This window comes from Myodes glareolus, chromosome 9 (genome assembly GCF_982192425.1).
Source record: "Myodes glareolus chromosome 9, mMyoGla1.1, whole genome shotgun sequence".
Classification (NCBI taxonomy): Eukaryota; Metazoa; Chordata; class Mammalia; order Rodentia; family Cricetidae; genus Myodes; species Myodes glareolus.
Window position 1 is genome coordinate 28,254,746 of NC_142034.1, and position 17,410 is coordinate 28,272,155.

General features: G+C 47.8%; 2 protein-coding genes across 23 annotated transcripts in view; both read left to right on the forward strand.

The window, feature by feature from the left end:
* Positions 1–1,544, forward strand: part of Cacna1g (calcium voltage-gated channel subunit alpha1 G) — a 64,785-nt gene extending 63,241 nt beyond the window's left edge. For all 22 annotated transcript variants that reach the window (XM_087910071.1, XM_087910073.1, XM_087910072.1 and 19 more), the window contains one exon: positions 498–1,544. In XM_087910071.1, coding sequence (XP_087766197.1) covers positions 498–1,229 — 732 coding nt within the window. In that variant the 3' untranslated portion in view covers positions 1,230–1,544. The remainder of the gene's footprint in view (positions 1–497) is intronic.
* A 14,890-nt stretch (positions 1,545–16,434) lies between these two features.
* Positions 16,435–17,410, forward strand: part of Abcc3 (ATP binding cassette subfamily C member 3) — a 50,354-nt gene continuing 49,378 nt past the window's right edge. The window contains exon 1 of the mRNA XM_087910093.1: positions 16,435–16,592. Coding sequence (XP_087766219.1) covers positions 16,548–16,592 — 45 coding nt within the window. The 5' untranslated portion in view covers positions 16,435–16,547. The remainder of the gene's footprint in view (positions 16,593–17,410) is intronic.

Below are 17,410 nucleotides of genomic sequence, written 5' to 3' on the forward strand. Positions count from 1 at the left end.
GTTTGTATGGGTTGTAGCAGGGAATCCAGAAGAGACAAGGGTTAATTTTATTTGAAGTGGATTACCAGGCACTCAAAACCTGTGCTCAGAAGAGTGAGGGACACTTGTTGGGAAGAGAATTCAAGACCAAGGGAATTGTTTCCCTGGTCTCCCTAAAGGGCTAGAGGCACAAAAGGGCCAGCTTAGGAAACAGAATTCTTTCTGCCCCCCACCTCAAGGCGGCGTGGGGGGGGGGGAGCAAAGACTGCAGAGTTCCTCCTGCAGGATTTGGGGAAGCCCAGCACAGAGAACTGAAGAAAGGATTGGTGGTTGAAGTGGGGGAAGCGTGAACCACAGATCACAGAGGGCTCGTGGCCCCCTTCTCTCAGTAAGAGAAGTTAATAGGGTAGTCCTGCAGCTTCATGGGGTTCTGGAACACCCAGTCTGACAGAAAGGATAGAAGGCAATCCGTGTTGGAAAGAAATCCCTGGGCTGAGCCCTGTACCCACTCCCTACAGGCAGCAATAAGGACTGACTCCCTGGATGTGCAGGGCTTGGGGAGCCGGGAAGACCTGCTGTCAGAGGTGAGTGGGACCTCCTGCCCTCTGACCCGATCCTCATCCTTCTGGGGCGGGTCGAGCATCCAGGTGCAGCAGCGATCTGGCAGCCAGAGCAAGGTCTCCAAGCACATCCGCCGGCCAGCCCCTTGCCCAGGCCTGGAACCCGGCTGGGTCAAGGACCCTCCAGAGACCAGAAGCAGTTTAGAGCTGGACACAGAGCTGAGCTGGATTTCAGGAGACCTTCTGCCCAGCAGCCAGGAGGAAACCCTGTCCCCACGGGACCTGAAGAAGTGCTACAGTGTAGAGGCCCAGAGCTGCCGGCGCAGGCCTGGGTCCTGGCTAGACGAACAAAGGAGACACTCCATTGCGGTCAGCTGCCTGGACAGCGGCTCCCAACCCCGCCTATGTCCAAGCCCCTCAAGCCTAGGGGGCCAACCTCTTGGGGGACCTGGGAGCCGGCCTAAGAAAAAACTCAGCCCACCCAGTATCTCTATAGACCCCCCGGAGAGCCAGGGCTCTCGGCCCCCATGCAGTCCTGGAGTTTGCCTCAGGAGGAGGGCGCCATCCAGTGACTCCAAGGATCCCTCAGCCTCTGGCCCCCTTGACAGCTCGGCTGCCTCACCCTCCCCAAAGAAAGATGCGCTGAGTCTCTCTGGTTTGTCCTCAGACCCAACAGACCTGGACCCCTGAGTCCCGCCCACTCTCCCTCTCACCTTTCTCTACTGGGTGCAGATCCTAGCTCCGCCTCCTGGGCAGTCTTTCTAAAAAGTTCCACATGCACAGCGGGGCGCTTTGCTGCCTTCTTTAGTGGCTGGGGGATCACAAGCAGGACTTCCAGGGAGTCTGAAGAGAGCACAGCCCTGGCACCACCGCCTCTGAGAAGAAAGAGAGGGAGAAGCCCAGTGTGGCCGAGGCTCCCGACACCAGGAGCTGTTGGGAGAAAGCAATACGTTTGTGCAGAATCTCTATGTATATTCTATTTTATTAAATTAATTGAATCTAGTATATGCCGGATGTACGACATTTTGTGACTGAAGAGACTGGTTTCCTTCTACTTTTATGTGTCTCAGAATATTTTTGAGGCGAAGGCGTCTGTCTCTTGGCTATTTTAACCTAAAATAACCAGTCTAGTTATATTCCCTCTTCTTGTAAAGCACAAGCAGGGACCGTGAGTGCATTACGACCCAACGGTGGCCCATCTTCAGTGGAAAGTGAGAACCATTTTGGAAACTGTCATGTAACTTATTTTCTCCTTTAACGTCGTCATCGTTTTCTGTAGGGGGAAAAAAAGGGAAAAAGAGAAAAAAAATGAGATTTTACAAATGAAAATGGAACCTTTTATATATACATACATACATATCTATATATCTATATAAAATAAAGTAATTTTCCAAAATAAAAAGTTAATCACAGTCCAGAGTAAAAGCAAAGGGGATGGAGAGATAGGTGTGTGCAGATGGCCACAGGGAGCGGGGAATGGGTGGTGGGAGGGAAGAATCGGGGCTGCTTTTGTGTGTGTGTGCTCGTGTGTACACGGGAGGCGGGTGCCTGTGTGTTTGGGTGTGTGTGTGCATGGGTATATATATGAGCTGCGTGTTTGAGAGAGGAGAAGCTCAAATGCCCAGCTGTGGAAGCCTCCATCCTTGTACCTCCCCTGCAATCATGGCGAGAAGGGAACCCTGTGCCAGGTAGGGTTGGGCAGGGGCGGCAGGGGGTGGGGGTGGGGCTTCTGTTTTTCTGTCAAAGCTTTATCGCATCCTCAGAGCCAGGCAGCTCAGGGAATGTGGGTAATTCCAGATTAATTCTTATTTCTGCTGACAGCTATCAGCCGCACATTGAAAGCTGGAAATTGGCATAATGAAGCTGTTTTGGTTAATGGGGCCAATGGAGGCTGGAGGCAGCCTCAGCTGCTGCGGCTCTGAATCGAGGGGCTCCTGGGGGGAGGGGCAAATGCTGCTGGGTTTTCCTGCCCTTTTCTTCCACCCCTGCATTTGCCACACTCTGGCTGGGTGGTGCCCTGAGGTGTCTGGGCTAAACCCTTAGGCCTCATCTACCTGCCCCGTGAGATTGAGATTAATCTGTGTAAACGGAGCCGGTTTTCCCCTCCCGAGACTGAGACTGCAGAAACCAGGGCTGAAGGCCTCCAGATGAAGGTGGAAGGTTGAGGGTTGGTGGTGGCCAGAATACTGAGCTAGGGAGCTGACTCCCTGAGGGGTGATGAATGATCCAAGCAAGGCGCTTACATGGTCTGCTGCTGCTTGCCCAGTGGGAGGGAGCTAGAGAAGAGGGAAGAGGGGGAAAGGCCACCAGCGTAGGGGGCAGGGGTGGGGAGAGCCACCTGGCCTAGAGCCACCTTTCTGGTGCTACTGCTGGCAACAGTTTCTTGGTTGAAGTCCTCCTACCAAAAGGTGTCAGCCAGCCTGACACCCATCAGCCACCTCGAACATCTGTCCTATTTCCATTCCTTTGAACATCCCTGCCTCTCTTAAACCAGCTCTGAGTGTGTGTGTGTGTGTGTGTGTGTGTGTGTGTGTGTGTGTGTGCAAGCTTTGGAGTAGAAAGCAAACCCAGGGTTTCTGCATATTTGAGGCAGCACTCTGCCACTGAGCTGCACTTCCAGCCTCTGAACTTGCAGCCTCAGAGACAACCCTCACTCACCCCACCCCCCCACCCCCCTGCATAGGCAGCTGGGAGCCCCAGTGCCAAGTTGCTGGTTGCTGGGAGGCTGGACCTGCAGGCGTCCATCCTCTGGCCTATTTCCTAAGCTGAGAGAGCTTTTCTGATGATTCTATTGGACAGAAATGATTCCACTCATCGAAGCAAACACCTGGTTTGATCTAGGGTGTGTGATAGTGCCAGGCTCTAATTCCTCTAGCCCTCTCAGCTGGAGAAAGAGGGGGGTGCTTGTAGAAACTGACTTTTCCTTCTTTTCTTCCTTCCTTCTTTCTTTCTTTTTGGTGTGTGGGGGGGGGGAGCTGTACAAAATTCCTAGAGTTTTGCCACCTGGATCTGGAGATTAAGCTTTTGTATTTTTGTGCAATTCTATAGCTGTCTGTGCCTTATGAGTGGGAGGTTTGGGAGGGGGTTGTTCTGGGATTCCCCCTTCTTCTTCTGATGTTCAGAAGATTCTGGACCAAGGGGAAGCAGAAAGCTGAACCCGCTCCCCTCACCCAGCCCTCCCTCACCCCCCCTCCCTGCTTCTGTGAACATGGGCAGCAGTGCAGTAACAATGTAGTGTCGTATGAGGTGATACAGAGCACGCCTAGTTCTTCCTAGCATCTTCCTTCCCCTAGTTCTCCCTTCCCAGGAAGGACTAAGGAAGCTTGCTAGGGGCCACACTGAATATTCTTCAGAGTTGCTCTTCAGAGATCTACTGTGATCCACCAGTGAGAAGGCAAAGTCACCCTCTCTCACCCTGCACCATTTGTGGTCCTGAGCACGACTCTGGCAGGAAGCAGTGACTACAGGGGCATCTTGGTGGTGCTGTGGGCATATTAACAGCAGAGACAAGGTGGATGTTTTGGGGTGGGGAGAGTATTGTGGTCACTCTCCCAATAATGTGAAGAAGTATTTATCAGCCAGGCATGGGGATGCTTGTGTGTAATCTCAGCCCTTGGGAGGTGGAAGCAGAAGGCTCAGGATTACAAGGTCATCCTCCACTACAGAGTGAGTTGGAGACCAGCTTGGACTCATGAAAATTCCCTGTCAAAAACAAACAAACAAAAACCACCAACAAAACTATAACATTGCTGATGGGAAGAAGCCATTGGGTCTCATGGCAAGGGTTCAAAAGTGAAGAAGAGGCTGATGCTGAGTCTTTGAACGGTAGCTGGTGATCTCAGAGAAATGGAAATGGGGCTGGGAAGATGGCAGGTCTTTGGTTAGGACCCTCCAAGGCAGGCTTGGAATTGCCCAGGGGCTTCTGAGATGGGGATGCCTTTGGAAATGAGAACATCTATCTCCCTAACAATGGTGCTTCGCCTCAGTTCAATCTTCTCCCTGGGGTTCAAAGAGAAAATTGTGTCAAGAGCACCAGGCCTCCACCTCAGGGGTGGCTATTGCGGCTCACTCCACCCCCAAAAGCTCCAGGAAAAGGCCTGTCTGGGGGTGGGGAACTGGGAAGGGGAGTGATCTGAGCTGGTGCTAAAAACAAACCTGAGGCTCACACGCAGTCTCTCACTCACTCCTCCAAACGCTTCAGCAAGGGAAGCACCCCGCTAGCATTTTTTCCAGGCAGCGGTGGCGGGTTTGTAGAGGTTAAGGGACTTGCCTGAGGTCTCCCAGCCAGAATTTGGCAGAGCTAGGGTTTGACGTCAGGACTTGTCCTTCCGCAGCCTGCACCACCTCAGCCCATTCTCATCGAGGAGAGAATGGGAAGCGTTGGGAAGAATCGTGCTTACAAAATGAAAAGGGTTTGCGAGGAGGCTAGGGGACCCTTTCTTAAAGCAGTCGCATTTGGTTTTTAGAAATGTCCTTGAGTTTTCCATGTGGCATCAGAGAGGTTCACAGTCTCCCACCTGGTGAGATCCTAGCCTCCAATGCGATCCCAAGGATCCCAGGGATGGTGAAGGCATCCTTTAACTCTGGGTGATTTCAGTTGCTCCGGGGTTTCCAGGCAACACCCTTCCCTAGAATGGCTCTGCTCTTTGAAACCCTGGCACCTGCTCTCCTCAGTCACCACTGTCACCACCCTTCTCCTTTCCTGTCCCCACCTAGGCCTCTGCCCACTTTTCAAATAAGTTTCACCTTCAAACGTTCTCCCCACCCATCACTTAGTGCCCTCTGGCCTCTTTTCCTCTCCCCTGACCTGCTGAGCTGCCAGCCTCTGTGATAGCAGAGCCAGCTATCACCAGCCCCACCTCTGTGATAGCAGTGTAATGACACCACATGGCAGCATCACGCACTCTGTGTGCCACCCAAGGCGTCTTCTGAAAAGGGATGGATCCAGGGTGAAGATAGCAACCCTGATGGATCCTTCCACAGACAGAAGCACCGTACAATTCCCGAAGAGGAAGCTGAAGGTCTTGTCTGTGGGGAAGCCTGGACTGGAATAATATCCCATCTGAGTGATAGGGAGCCACAGCTGAGGAGGAAGGGAGGAGAGTGAAGCCTTACTGCCAATGATACCGCCCTAAAACCAATGAACTATTCCCAGACAGAGGTGGCATGGTGGGTAGGGGACTTAACTCTCAAAGCAAGTTTCCGTGTGGACTGGTCCCACCTATAGGGCAGGATAAGGTGCATTAAGAAATGAGTTGCTCAGTAAACTCCAAGAAGGAATTCTGCTACAAACTACACTCTGCGTGCCTTAGCCCCTGTCTCAGTGTACGAGCTTGGCTGAGGCCCACGTTCCTATTAATTATTACTTTGAGAACTCTGGGATCAGGTACAGTAGTCAAACCTTCACCTGCATACCAATTAGATGAGGAGCAGGTTGGGGCAGAGGGCAGCCTTGCTGAGACTGGGAGGGGACCAGGTGGCTCCAACTAGGCTGAAATAGGCCTGCAGCTTGGGGAGCCAGAAGGAAAGGCAGGGGTGTGCTGGAGCATAATTTAAGGGTGTTCCCAGACTCCAAGGGGTTTTAAAGAAGCACTGTAGTGAGGTTGGGGGTGGGGTGTAGCATCATTTCTTTTTTCACACTGTCCCTTTGGCTAACTCCAACCAGCTCTGTCCCCAGGCAGCATTTCCCGTGCCTAGGTTTATTTTCCTGTTCCCTTTGCCCTGTTTTCAATCCCCTGCCCTGTATTTGCAGTGATTGTTCCTTGCCAGAAGAATCCCTGAGGCTGGGCTGCCTGGAGATGCTCACTGGCGGGGGAGGCACAGATGCATCCTTCATCTATTGTAGAGTCATAGCCAGGTGGAAGGGGAGGGGAGGCATTGGTCACCAGATCGTGTTCCCCTCTGTGCCACAGCTCAGACCACATGGCCTTTGTTGCTCCTTTCAGCAGCCTTCTGGCTAGAAACATCTTGGTTCTGAAAACTCAAAGGCCAAGGAAGCCATGCTCACTTCGGGGACTGTTCCCGGTGACACGCAATAGCCTACCTATTGCGGCAATGGCATTTTTGAGAAACGCTGTTTAAAGTTTCCCTTTACAAATCAAACTTTCACCCAACCTGTGATAAATTAACCACGTTCGCTGAGATTATTTATAGCTTTGTATTCATTCTGTTTGCGGACTGTGAGTTCAACCTGTTCAGAAGCACCTCCTAAGACACAGTCAGTATTGCTGTGCCTTAGACATCCCAGTGTACCATGTTCCCTGTTTCTCCTCTGGGAATCTTTCACACCTCTAACTCAGAACAATGTATGTGTATGGAAGATGTGAGAACCAGGTCTAAGACCATTTGTTAAAAGCAATGAGGCACTGAAAGCAACATCACCTCCCCTCCAACATGTGGGTATAGTTTCATTATATCTGATTGTGACTTTATGTGCTGTTCTGAGTCAGGAGGGCCAGAAAGACAATTTTCTCCCTAGGAGACCCCCATGAAAGATGAAGACAAAGATTCCTCACTCCTTTTCAGTACTGGATTTGTTATGCTGCTCAATATGGAGAGGACTGCCTTTGTTCAGCATCTCCTTTTGAGACTCTCTTTAATGAGGTTACTCTTTCAGACTAGACTACTATTAGACCGGGACCCAAACCCTTCCCAGTATATGATGCCCACTCTTGGGTAAAACTCACCAAGAGTTAGTCTGTCTTCTTTCACACGGCAGAGCCCCATGTGGAGCCTTGCAGGAGGAAGCATTCTTTTCAGTAGTGCCAAAGCCTGGAGGAAGAGGCACCCCTTGCTGGTCACTGGAGCTGGTAGGCGGGCGACAAGCACAGGGCTTTGCCGGTGAGTGTTAGTAAGTCAGGTTTCTTCTAGCCAGCCTGCTTTATTCTGGCGTTGACTTTCGCTCTCAGGACTCTGTCTCCTTAATTTAGAGTTCATGCACAGCAATGGACAACTCTGTTTATAAAGATCATAACTAAGACATCTGTAAAACAACCTCTTAAGCATTATTCAGAAGTATTGCCCTCGGTATCCTGATGAGGGGGAATGCTTGATTTAGAAACTTGGAGTGGGGAATGGAATTGGTATCTGATTACGCTGTTGCATAGGACAGGTTCAATGGAAACACCTAGTTCTTTGGAACCATATTAGGTGAACTACAAAATCTTAACAATAGAGGAAAAGGGGAACTTCTGGAAAACCACCACCTACTAAAACTCATGCACCCCCGTCGGCCTAATTTTCTGCCAATTAGTAATCTACATACACAAAGAGCCTTCCAAAAATGCCTGGAAGAGACTTCTCAAAGAGAATTTTTAACTGCATGCCCTATCTTTAGAGAAAACAATTCCCAGCCAAGAAGGGTTCTTGTTTTCCTGCTTAAAGATTTTTAAAAATAAAAGAGCATTATAGAGCCAGGCAATGGTGGCACATGTCTTTAATCCCAGCACTCGGAGTCAGAGGCAGGCAGATTTCTGAGTTCAAGGTCAGCCTGGTCTACAGAGTGTATTCTAGGACAGTCAGTGCTACACAGTGAAACCCTGTCTCAAACACAAAACGAAACAAAAATAAATAAAAGACAAAATAAATTTAAAAATTAAAAAATTCTAGAGAATGGAGGCCAAGGCTATTTTTACCAAGGAATAATCGATTTTATAGCAAATATGTGTGAAATGATACCTTTTGACTGGCAAGACCTTATAAAAGCATTTCTGACCACTGAACAATACTGTTTACAGTTCCAGGGATGAATGAATGAATGGACAGATGCCAGCCTATTGCTGCTCATAATCGAAGGGAGCAATCCTCTCTAAATATTCAGGATCAACTAATCAAACAAGGAAACTTTGAAACTGTAGCTCTACAACTCACCAACACTCTGGTTAATAAACAGATCAGTAGAACCACGGCAGGGGCTTGGAATAAGATCCCTGACCATAACACTCTTCCACAGTCTTCTTCCACTATCAGACAAAGATCTACACAGCCCAACGTTCATAAGCTTAATTGTCTATGCAAGCTATGGACAGCTCTTTACACCTTATCTCTTTCATCATTTTATGAAAATGCAGATTTGGACTCCAGAACTTCATCCCGTGGTCCTTGCAGTCAGGTCAGTGTCTGTGCTGGCTACATTTATGTCAATTAAACACAAGCTGAAGTCATCGGAGAGGTGGGATCCTCAACTGAGAAAATGCCTCTGTAAGACTGGGTTGTAAGTAAGCCTGAGTCTTCGTTAATGATGGATGGGGAGGGCCCAGCCATTGTGGGCCCATCTCTGGGCTGGTGGCCCCAGATTCTACAAGAAAGCAGGCTGAGCAAGTCATGGGGAGCAAGCCAGTAAGCAGCACCCATCCATGGCCTCTGGCATCAGCTCCTGCCTCTGGGATTCTGCCCTGTTTGAGTTCCTATCCTGGCTTCCTTTAGTGATGAATTGTGATGTAGATGTGTACACCCAATAAACCTTTTCTTCCCCAAGTTGCTTTTGGTCATGGTGTTTCATCACAGGAATGGTAACTAAGACAGCTTGCCATCCATACTATTGCTGATATGGTCAAAAAACCTTGGCACCAAGAAGCACAAAATCCAAATTGTAGAAGCAGTTCTGCAACCTCCTGCATGCTTTAAACCTGGGAAAAGAGGCCATTTGCAGAAACAATGCAGACAAACCGATAGAAACCCACCTCTGAAATATGCCCAAAGTCTAGCAGGGGTTTTCCCTAGGCCAGCCAGTGTTGTTCTAAATTTCATAAAGAAGGTGATCTGATTTTGGAAATGGAAAAATGAGTCCCAAGGACACTGCAGAAGACATAAATCAGCCCTCTTACACCCCCAACTTGGAAGCCCAGAGTCCCCTCCGCTGTACTGTCTTCCACCTGCCAGAAGCATAGCCAGCTGTAGCCACAGCTGGTCTCCTCACTTTAGGCCTTTTGAAACATTTCATCTGGTTCCACCCCTAACCTCAAGACAGTAAGATCACAATTAAAAACAATTCAACATTAATCTATCCTTAGTTAAAGATATAAAATTAGGTGTGATAGGAAAAGTAATGAGATTCCTCACAGACTTATGGGGATTCCTTTCTACAAAATGTTTTGGCTAAATTTGAGGTAAATCAAATTGGATTATAAAGAGAGTTTTTATTTAGATGTCATTGATACAAATTACACAGGTCAAATTCATATTAATGTTCATTCCCAGTTACTCCAAGAAATTCCAGCATTAACTTAACTGGAGCAATTGATTGATCTAACATCTTGATAAAATGCCTTTATCATACACACTCTTGATGATTATTGACAAAATCAAAGACTTGATTTCTCAGATGCATACTGGGCTCAGCTGATGTCTCTTGATAAACCTTATATTGCAGTTTCAGTCAACCAGATCCCCACAACTTGTATTATCAGTGTGGGAGCTCACGTTTCTATTATAGCTGAACAATCCTGTCTCTCCAGTTATGCTTAGATCTTCAGTAGTAGCTACCCACAATGGTGGTTGCAAAAGACATTCCCTACCAAGTGTAGAAACCTTACCTGCTGCTCCCAGAATCCAGGAGCATATTGCAACCGTCTATGCCATCCTTAACCTTTTCCCTTGGGAACAAGACCTCCTGTTTCACGGAGGTTGTAGCAACTCTTTACTTGAACATCCTTTTTTCAAAGGGCCACTAAAAAACACCTACCCAAGATTTCTTGGATAAAAGATCCCCCCATTTGGGTAAGCCAGTGACCCATTAAAGGGAACAAAGAAATTAAATATTTACATCAGCTAAGTTAATAGCGCTTTAGGTTGACCATACATAACCGTCTTTTCGGACCTGAATTACTCCTGTTTTCTGTATTCCCAAGGAATCTGGTCAATGGAGGCTTTTATAAGATCTCTGTGCTGTTTATACGCATCGTCATCCCTTTGGTGTCCTTCAGCCAGGCGGTCCCTCTCCTACCACAGTCCCTCAACCTACAATGCAATTGTTATTATTTTGACTGTTTCCAAGACAGGGTTTCTCTGTGGAGTCCTGGATATCCTGTAACTTGCTCCGTAGACCAGACTGGCCTCAGACTCAGAGATCGCCTGCTTCTGCCTGCTGAGCACTAGGATTAAAGGCATGCACCACCACACCTAGCTCCATGCTATTATTATTATTGATTTTAAGATTTTTTTCTTTCTTTTTTTTTTTTTTTTTTGAGACAGGGTTTCTCTGTAGTTTTGGAGCCTGTCCTGGAACTAACTCTATAGACCACAAGACTGGCTTCGAACTCACAGAGAACTGCCTGTCTGCCTCCCAAATGCTGAGATTAAAGGTGTGTGCCACCACTGCCTGACTGATTTTAAGAATTTTTTTAACTGTCTCTTTACACCCTGATGTTAAAGATTAGCTTTTTCAGTAACTACTCTTTATAATCATGCATCTATGACTCACTTTCAATGTAATGTTCTTCACCAAGTATGACCAATAGCCTCGCTTTCTGCCAGTGGTAGGTTAACAAGGTAATATACCCTATTAAAACAGAGATTTCAGACAGCTCTTGTGGACACACTGTTACTCATTCTTCTATTAAACTTTACTGATTATCATTGTCTATTCCAAGAAAGACAATGTTAACAGCTCCCAAGAAATGTCAATGGGCCTCTGTCTTGACTGGAAATTCCCGATGTGGCTTTCTCACCTTTTTGATTCTCTTAAAAAAGACGCTGACTTAAATTCACCTCACACCCTGACTCCTTACAATGCAGTAATCACAATTAATCATTCCAGGCCTGGTGTGGGATGTCTTTCTGTATGCTGCAGATATGTGTTGCTTTTATTGGTTGATGAATAAAGCTGTCTTGGCCAATGGCTTAGCAGAATAAAGTTAGGCAGGAAGCCCAAACAAAGATACAGAGAGAGTAAGCAAAGTCAGGGAAACGCCATGTAGCAACCCAAGAAACAAGATGTGAGGTAATAAGCCACAAGCCTCATGGTAAAATATAAATTGATAGAAATGGGTTAATTTATAGAGAGAGCTAGCCAGTAATAGCCTAGGCCATTGGCCAGACAATTGTAACTGATATGAAATTTCTGAGTAGTTATTTGGGAACAGGCGGGCAGAGAGAAACTGACCCAGGGGGACCAGTGGGCTGGAGTAGACTCTCCTTTACATAAGTCTGCAGCAAAGACAACCTTTCCAAAGACACTTAGATTTTAGGGGAGTCACTGGACAATTAACTTCCCCTGTCAGCATTTTAAAGCAGTATACCTAAGCAAAACACTTTTACTCAAAAAATGTTTGCTCACCAGGTGGTGGTGGTACACGTTTTTAATCCCAGCACTTGGGAGGCAGAAGCAGATCTCTGTGAGTTTGAGGCCAGCTGGTCGACAGAGCGAGTTCCAGGACAGTCAGAGAGACATAGAGAATCCCTGTCTCAAAAAACAAAAAAATAAAAATAAAAAATGTTTACGCAACAATCACTCTTACACAAGGCAGAAGCAGAACTTCCTGACTCAACTGAACAAGACTCTGATGTTGTTTATTCTTCTGTATCTCAAGTCAATCTCAGCCTTCTCTATAGACCTCACAAGATATCCCCAGGAAACAGCTTTTACTGGTTTTTTTTTTTTTTGTGGGGGACAAATCTCCATCTCACACCTATAAAGATTCTGTGGAATTTCACATCCTATTTCTGGTACATTTATCATTTCTCAGACGGAGCCAACATATCGGGCAAAGAAGCCAATCCTGGTGTAACGAGGCTGGAGTATGGCATTCTTTTGTTGCCTGCTAAACAGCCCCCACCTTCACTATCCTTTCTGCCTTCAAACAAATCCATGTTCAAACTTTCAATTTACAAACTGATTCTTACTATGTGACTCAAGGTATTCTACTTTTATTTTGAGCTCTTATGGAGTTTGTGACCCCTGGGGAAAGACCATGGACTTAACTCAATTATAATTAAAGGATTTATTGATTGGCTGCTAGCAGGACGACAGCCTTAAAACTGAATCTCAGGCATGTCGTGAAGAAAAGGTATGTGGAAGGGATTTTTATTTAATTTTATTTGTTTTGTGTGGGTTTTGCTTGTTTGTTTGTTTTGAGACAGGAATTCTCTGTGTAGCCCTGGTTGTCCTGGAACTCGATTTGTAGACCAGGCTGGTCTCACACTCACAGAGATCTGCTTCTGCCTCCCTAGTGCTGGGATTAAAGGTGTGTGCCACTATCGCCTAACAGGAAATGATTTTTTTAAATTTATTATCTATACAGTGTTCTGCCTGCATGCCAGAAGAGGGCACCGGATCTTTTAGATCGTTGTGAGTCATCATGTGATTGTTGGAAACCGAACTCAGGATCTCTGGAAGAGCAACCAGTGCTCTTAACCTTTGAGCCATCTCTCCTGCTCCGGAAATAATTTTTTAAAGGCAAAAAAAAAAAAACACAAGAAGACCTTCAGTATCTACAAAAGTAAGCAAAACCTAGTCTGCTCTGCCACATTAAATTGCCAAGACTAACCACAATAATCCTTGGGTGTCTGTATAAACAAATTACAAAAGCCAAAAAAGCAATCAGCCATACCATAGCAAGTAGATGACTATATATTTCTGGGTCAGGGCCACTGATTCAGAGTTACTAGGAACTTGTCTTTCAGGACTGGGATCATAGACAAAGGGCTAGTGGGTACCAAGACCGAGGGCTAGCATAAAATGAACTTTCTTTAGCTATCACAAAGCCACCTTAGCTCATACCTCTGATGTGGAATGTCCTTCTGTAAATGTGTTGTTTTTATTGGTTAATGAATAAAGCTATTTTGGCTTAGCAGAGTAAAGCCAGGTGAGAAATCCAAACAGAGATATAGAGAGAGAGTAGGTGGAGTCAAAGATACGCCGCGTAGTTGCCAAAGGAGAAAAGTGCTAGAACATTACTGGTAAGTCACAACCTCGTGGCGATACATAGATTAATAAAAATGGGTTAATTTAAGATGTAAGAGCTAGCTAAGAGTATGCCTAAATCATTGACCAAGCAATGTTGCAATTAATATAGTTTCTGTGTGATTATTCATGTCTAAAAAGTGCAGTCTCTGTCTACACACCTCAGACTTATCAGCATTTAGCTCTATGCAAAGCCTCCCGCACAGATGAATTCATTCTGTTTTTATTCAACACATTCAATAGCAAGCAGAATGTTGCCTTGCAAAAGGAAATTGTAATGCTGACAACTTCGTCATGTCTCTATCCGTTGCTTTCCCCATTCCCTCGCTCACGTATCCAGAGTTTCGCAGAAACAATTTCAGTATCACAGATACAAACTCGGCGAAATATTGGTCCTACCACGACTGTCATTTGTTGGGCCCCTCCATCCCCAACCCGAGAGTAGTTAGTCCCCTGGGATCTTTGTCTTAACAATCTTTGGCAACTGGGTGTAATTTTTTTTTCTAGACAGGGTTTCTCTGTGTTAACAGCCTTGGCTGTCCTGGAACTAGCTCTTGTAAATCAGGCTGATCTTGAACTCACAGCGATCTGCCTGCCTCTGCCCCACAAGTGCTAGGACTAAAGGCCTGTGCCACCACTGTGGGCCATTGACAGATATCTTCTTGAAAGATAAACAGAGTTTGGTGGGTACAGAAAGTTGGGGGAGCTAGGGAGTCAGCAGAGCAGCTTGGAAGGTGGGTTAGGGGCAGGGGTACAATAGTTAAGGGTCCAGGAAATGCATCCTGTCCAGGGAGCTGCCTGGAATAGCCATGTGTGGAAGCTACAAACAGGAGAAGAAGGCTCTTGATATCTGTGCCAGATGAAGCTCTGAGGCCCTGGGCAAACTGTGGAATGTCCCAAGGCTTGAGATCTCTTGTTCTGGTGAACCAATTAACCAAAACAATGATGTCATACAAACACTAAGCTCATTCTTCAAGGACTGTGTGAAAGAGGCCAGGGGAGTGAACTCGGAGCATTTCCAGAGGCGGGGGATGGCAAGGATCGCCAGGGACCGCACATTGTTTGCGGAACCTCCCACCCCGGTATGGTATGGTATGGTATGGTAAGGATGGAAGGTAAGGCAGGATGGAAAGGCTGATGTCACAGAAGATGGAGCTTTGTTTCAGTGCTGAAACCAGACTCCTGTCCTTAAATCAGGGAGCTAACTGGAGGACTCCACGCTGACCTTGAGCTGGAAGGTCCCAGGGAACCCGAAGGGTACCTGAAGGAGCTCACCTCCTAAAGGGTACCAGAGGGAGGCCCCTTAGTCTCCTCAAACCATGGCCAGACTCTAAGAGAGAGCCAGTAGTAAAACGCCAGGCAAAGGTGCTGGGAAGTCGTGTTCAAGGATAATGGAAGGCTTAGAGACTGATTCCCAGATGCTCTGGTCCTAGTGGCCTGGACCACAATGTAGAAAGAGAGCTTCCGTGGAACTTCGCTCACTTCTAAGGTGAAACTGATCCCAGAGACACAAGGAGCGTGTTAAGGTTACATAGTGCACAAAAGTTACGACCTGAGGCAGGAAGGGGAAGTAGAGGTGACTCAGTTGGCCATGAGGACCTTTTAGATTGGCAAAGAAGAGAGACTTCACAAGCAAATGTAGCCAAAAGTACACTGACAAGATATGAAAACTCCTAAAGTCTCCTGCACAGAGCGGAGGTTGAGGGAAGGCAGCGTGGGAAAGAAGGAGAAGAAAGGGCTGAGAGAATCTGCACAGGTCCCCAGAAAAACCACCTGGGAAGCGGGGAGGGACCTCATTCACCGCTGCCCACCTCAGTCTACTGATTCATCTCTATTCTGGCTTCCAGGACTTCCTGCCTGCAGTCCAGAGGGGTCGGAGATGATCTTTTCTGCACTGTCCTCCTGGATCCCTGCAAACCTACATGAACCCCAGGAGGCTAGAAATACCTTGTCCTGTGTGGGAAACAAGTACCCAGGGAGGCCGACCTTCCCCCTCCCCTCCCCTCTCTCTCTTACACACACACACACACACACACACACACACACACACGCCAGGAGCTTGCAGGTAAAGATGGTAAATTAGACCGAGAAAATGTTTTACTTAGCTCCAGGGATGGGTGGTGAGTTGGGAGCCTATAAGGGAAAAAGAGAGATGGAGGGGATCCCAGCACAACCAAGCTGGGAAGGCCATTTTAGCAAACTGACAATGTGGAGGTTCAGCATTAAGATGAGGTTGCTAGTATGGAGCTCTTCCTGGAGTCTCACTGCCCATCCCCACCCTGGTCAGGCTGAAATAGAATTAACATATGTTTCATGCAATACATATGCTTTATATACTTTTCCGTAGACTCCTCAGAAAAGCCTAAAGGATTCCATAATGGTTATCCATACTTTACCAGTGCAAAATTGGGGTGGAAGTGTCCTGAGCAAAACTAGGGAGCCACAGAGCTTCAGAAGGCAGCAGCTTAAGAGGACCACAAGGAGGCCACACACCCATCTATTTGGTACTGGGACCAACTGCATGCCTCACTCTCTTGCTATACACATGCACGTGCACACATCACAGATATGAGCCATTGTCTGTCAGTTGTTTCTGACAACCTGTGGAGAATACTACTAGGCTCGCAAGCACTTCTCATATTATAGATGATGAAACGCGAGATGATCCTGTGTTTACAAAATCAGAAGTGACCCTGCCTTTATAAAGTACTTCTTTTACAGTGAGAAGCTTGCTAACTGCCTCTCCAGGTCTTTCTGGCTGGGTTGAAAATTTGCGTGTTTCAGATCCCATTGGAAAACTGATGAAGACTTTCCCAGGCCCATCAGCTTTGGGGTCTAGAAGCTCAGGGGCCACTGGAAGGGACTCGTCTTGTCAACTACCTTTCCTCACTCTACAGTCCCTTCCAGGGTTGTAATTTTAGGTACCAGCAGTTTTTATTGAGGCGAAGACTCGTGTCGCAATCGCTGAGAAGGACCGAGAGAACTTGACCAGAGGACCCGAGGGCGGGGCCGGGAGGAGTGCCGGTCGAGCTGGGAGGCGGCTCCGGGGCAGTTCTGCTGGGGCTGGGCTGAACCGAGATCTCAGTCCTGCCGTGCACCTGAGCCACATGGACCGCCTGTGCGGCTCCGGGGAGCTGGGTTCCAAGTTCTGGGTAAGGCCAGCATCTCAGGATCCGGGATCCGTGTTGCGGAGGGAGTAGTTGTCAATCGCGGAAGTCCGGTCTCCCGCCCGGCCACGGCTTTCCGGGGGAGGCACGGGACTGGGGGCGCGGCAGCTGATTCGTGGGGAGGGTGTGTATAGCCAGACCCGAAAGGGTCTAGGCACCCGAGAGGGAACAATGGGTGCCGAAAAGGTGTATGGCCACGATGCCAAAGCATCAGTTGGCCGGGACCTTTGTTGCCATGCCTTTCCCTGCCGCGTGGAGGAGCTAGGCAGGAGGCAGGCTCCTGGCATGGTAGTGGGGCATCAGGAATTGGAAAGCTCTGGTACTTACTTGCCTGTTGGTCTCAGCACCTCTATCAGTTGATCCCAGGGTACAGAAGGAGCATTTTGCATTTTGCCTGCATCCCATGAAACTCCCAGCACCCGATCCACTAACTATTGCTTGGTTATCCACCCAGTCTTTCTGTGCTACACCCTAGGGCATACAGAGCCCTGCTCAGTCAGGTATTTGGTACGGCTAGACCTTCCAGGCTCCATTTTTTTGGGGGGGAGCCACTATTTCTGTGGACAAGATCTACCTGGTTGCAGGTCTGTGAGAAGGCCCTATTTATATCCAGGATGTAATAGAGAGAGGTGGCCAGGTGAGTTCAAGGCCAGCCTGGTCTACAGAGCAAGTTCCAGTACACTGAGAAATCCTGTCTCGAAAAACCGGGGGGGGGGGGGGGGGGGGGAAGGGGGGGGCTGTGGACTGAGCCCAGCCCTATCCTTTGATAGATGGGGAAAATGGAGGTCCAGAGAGGAAGGGGC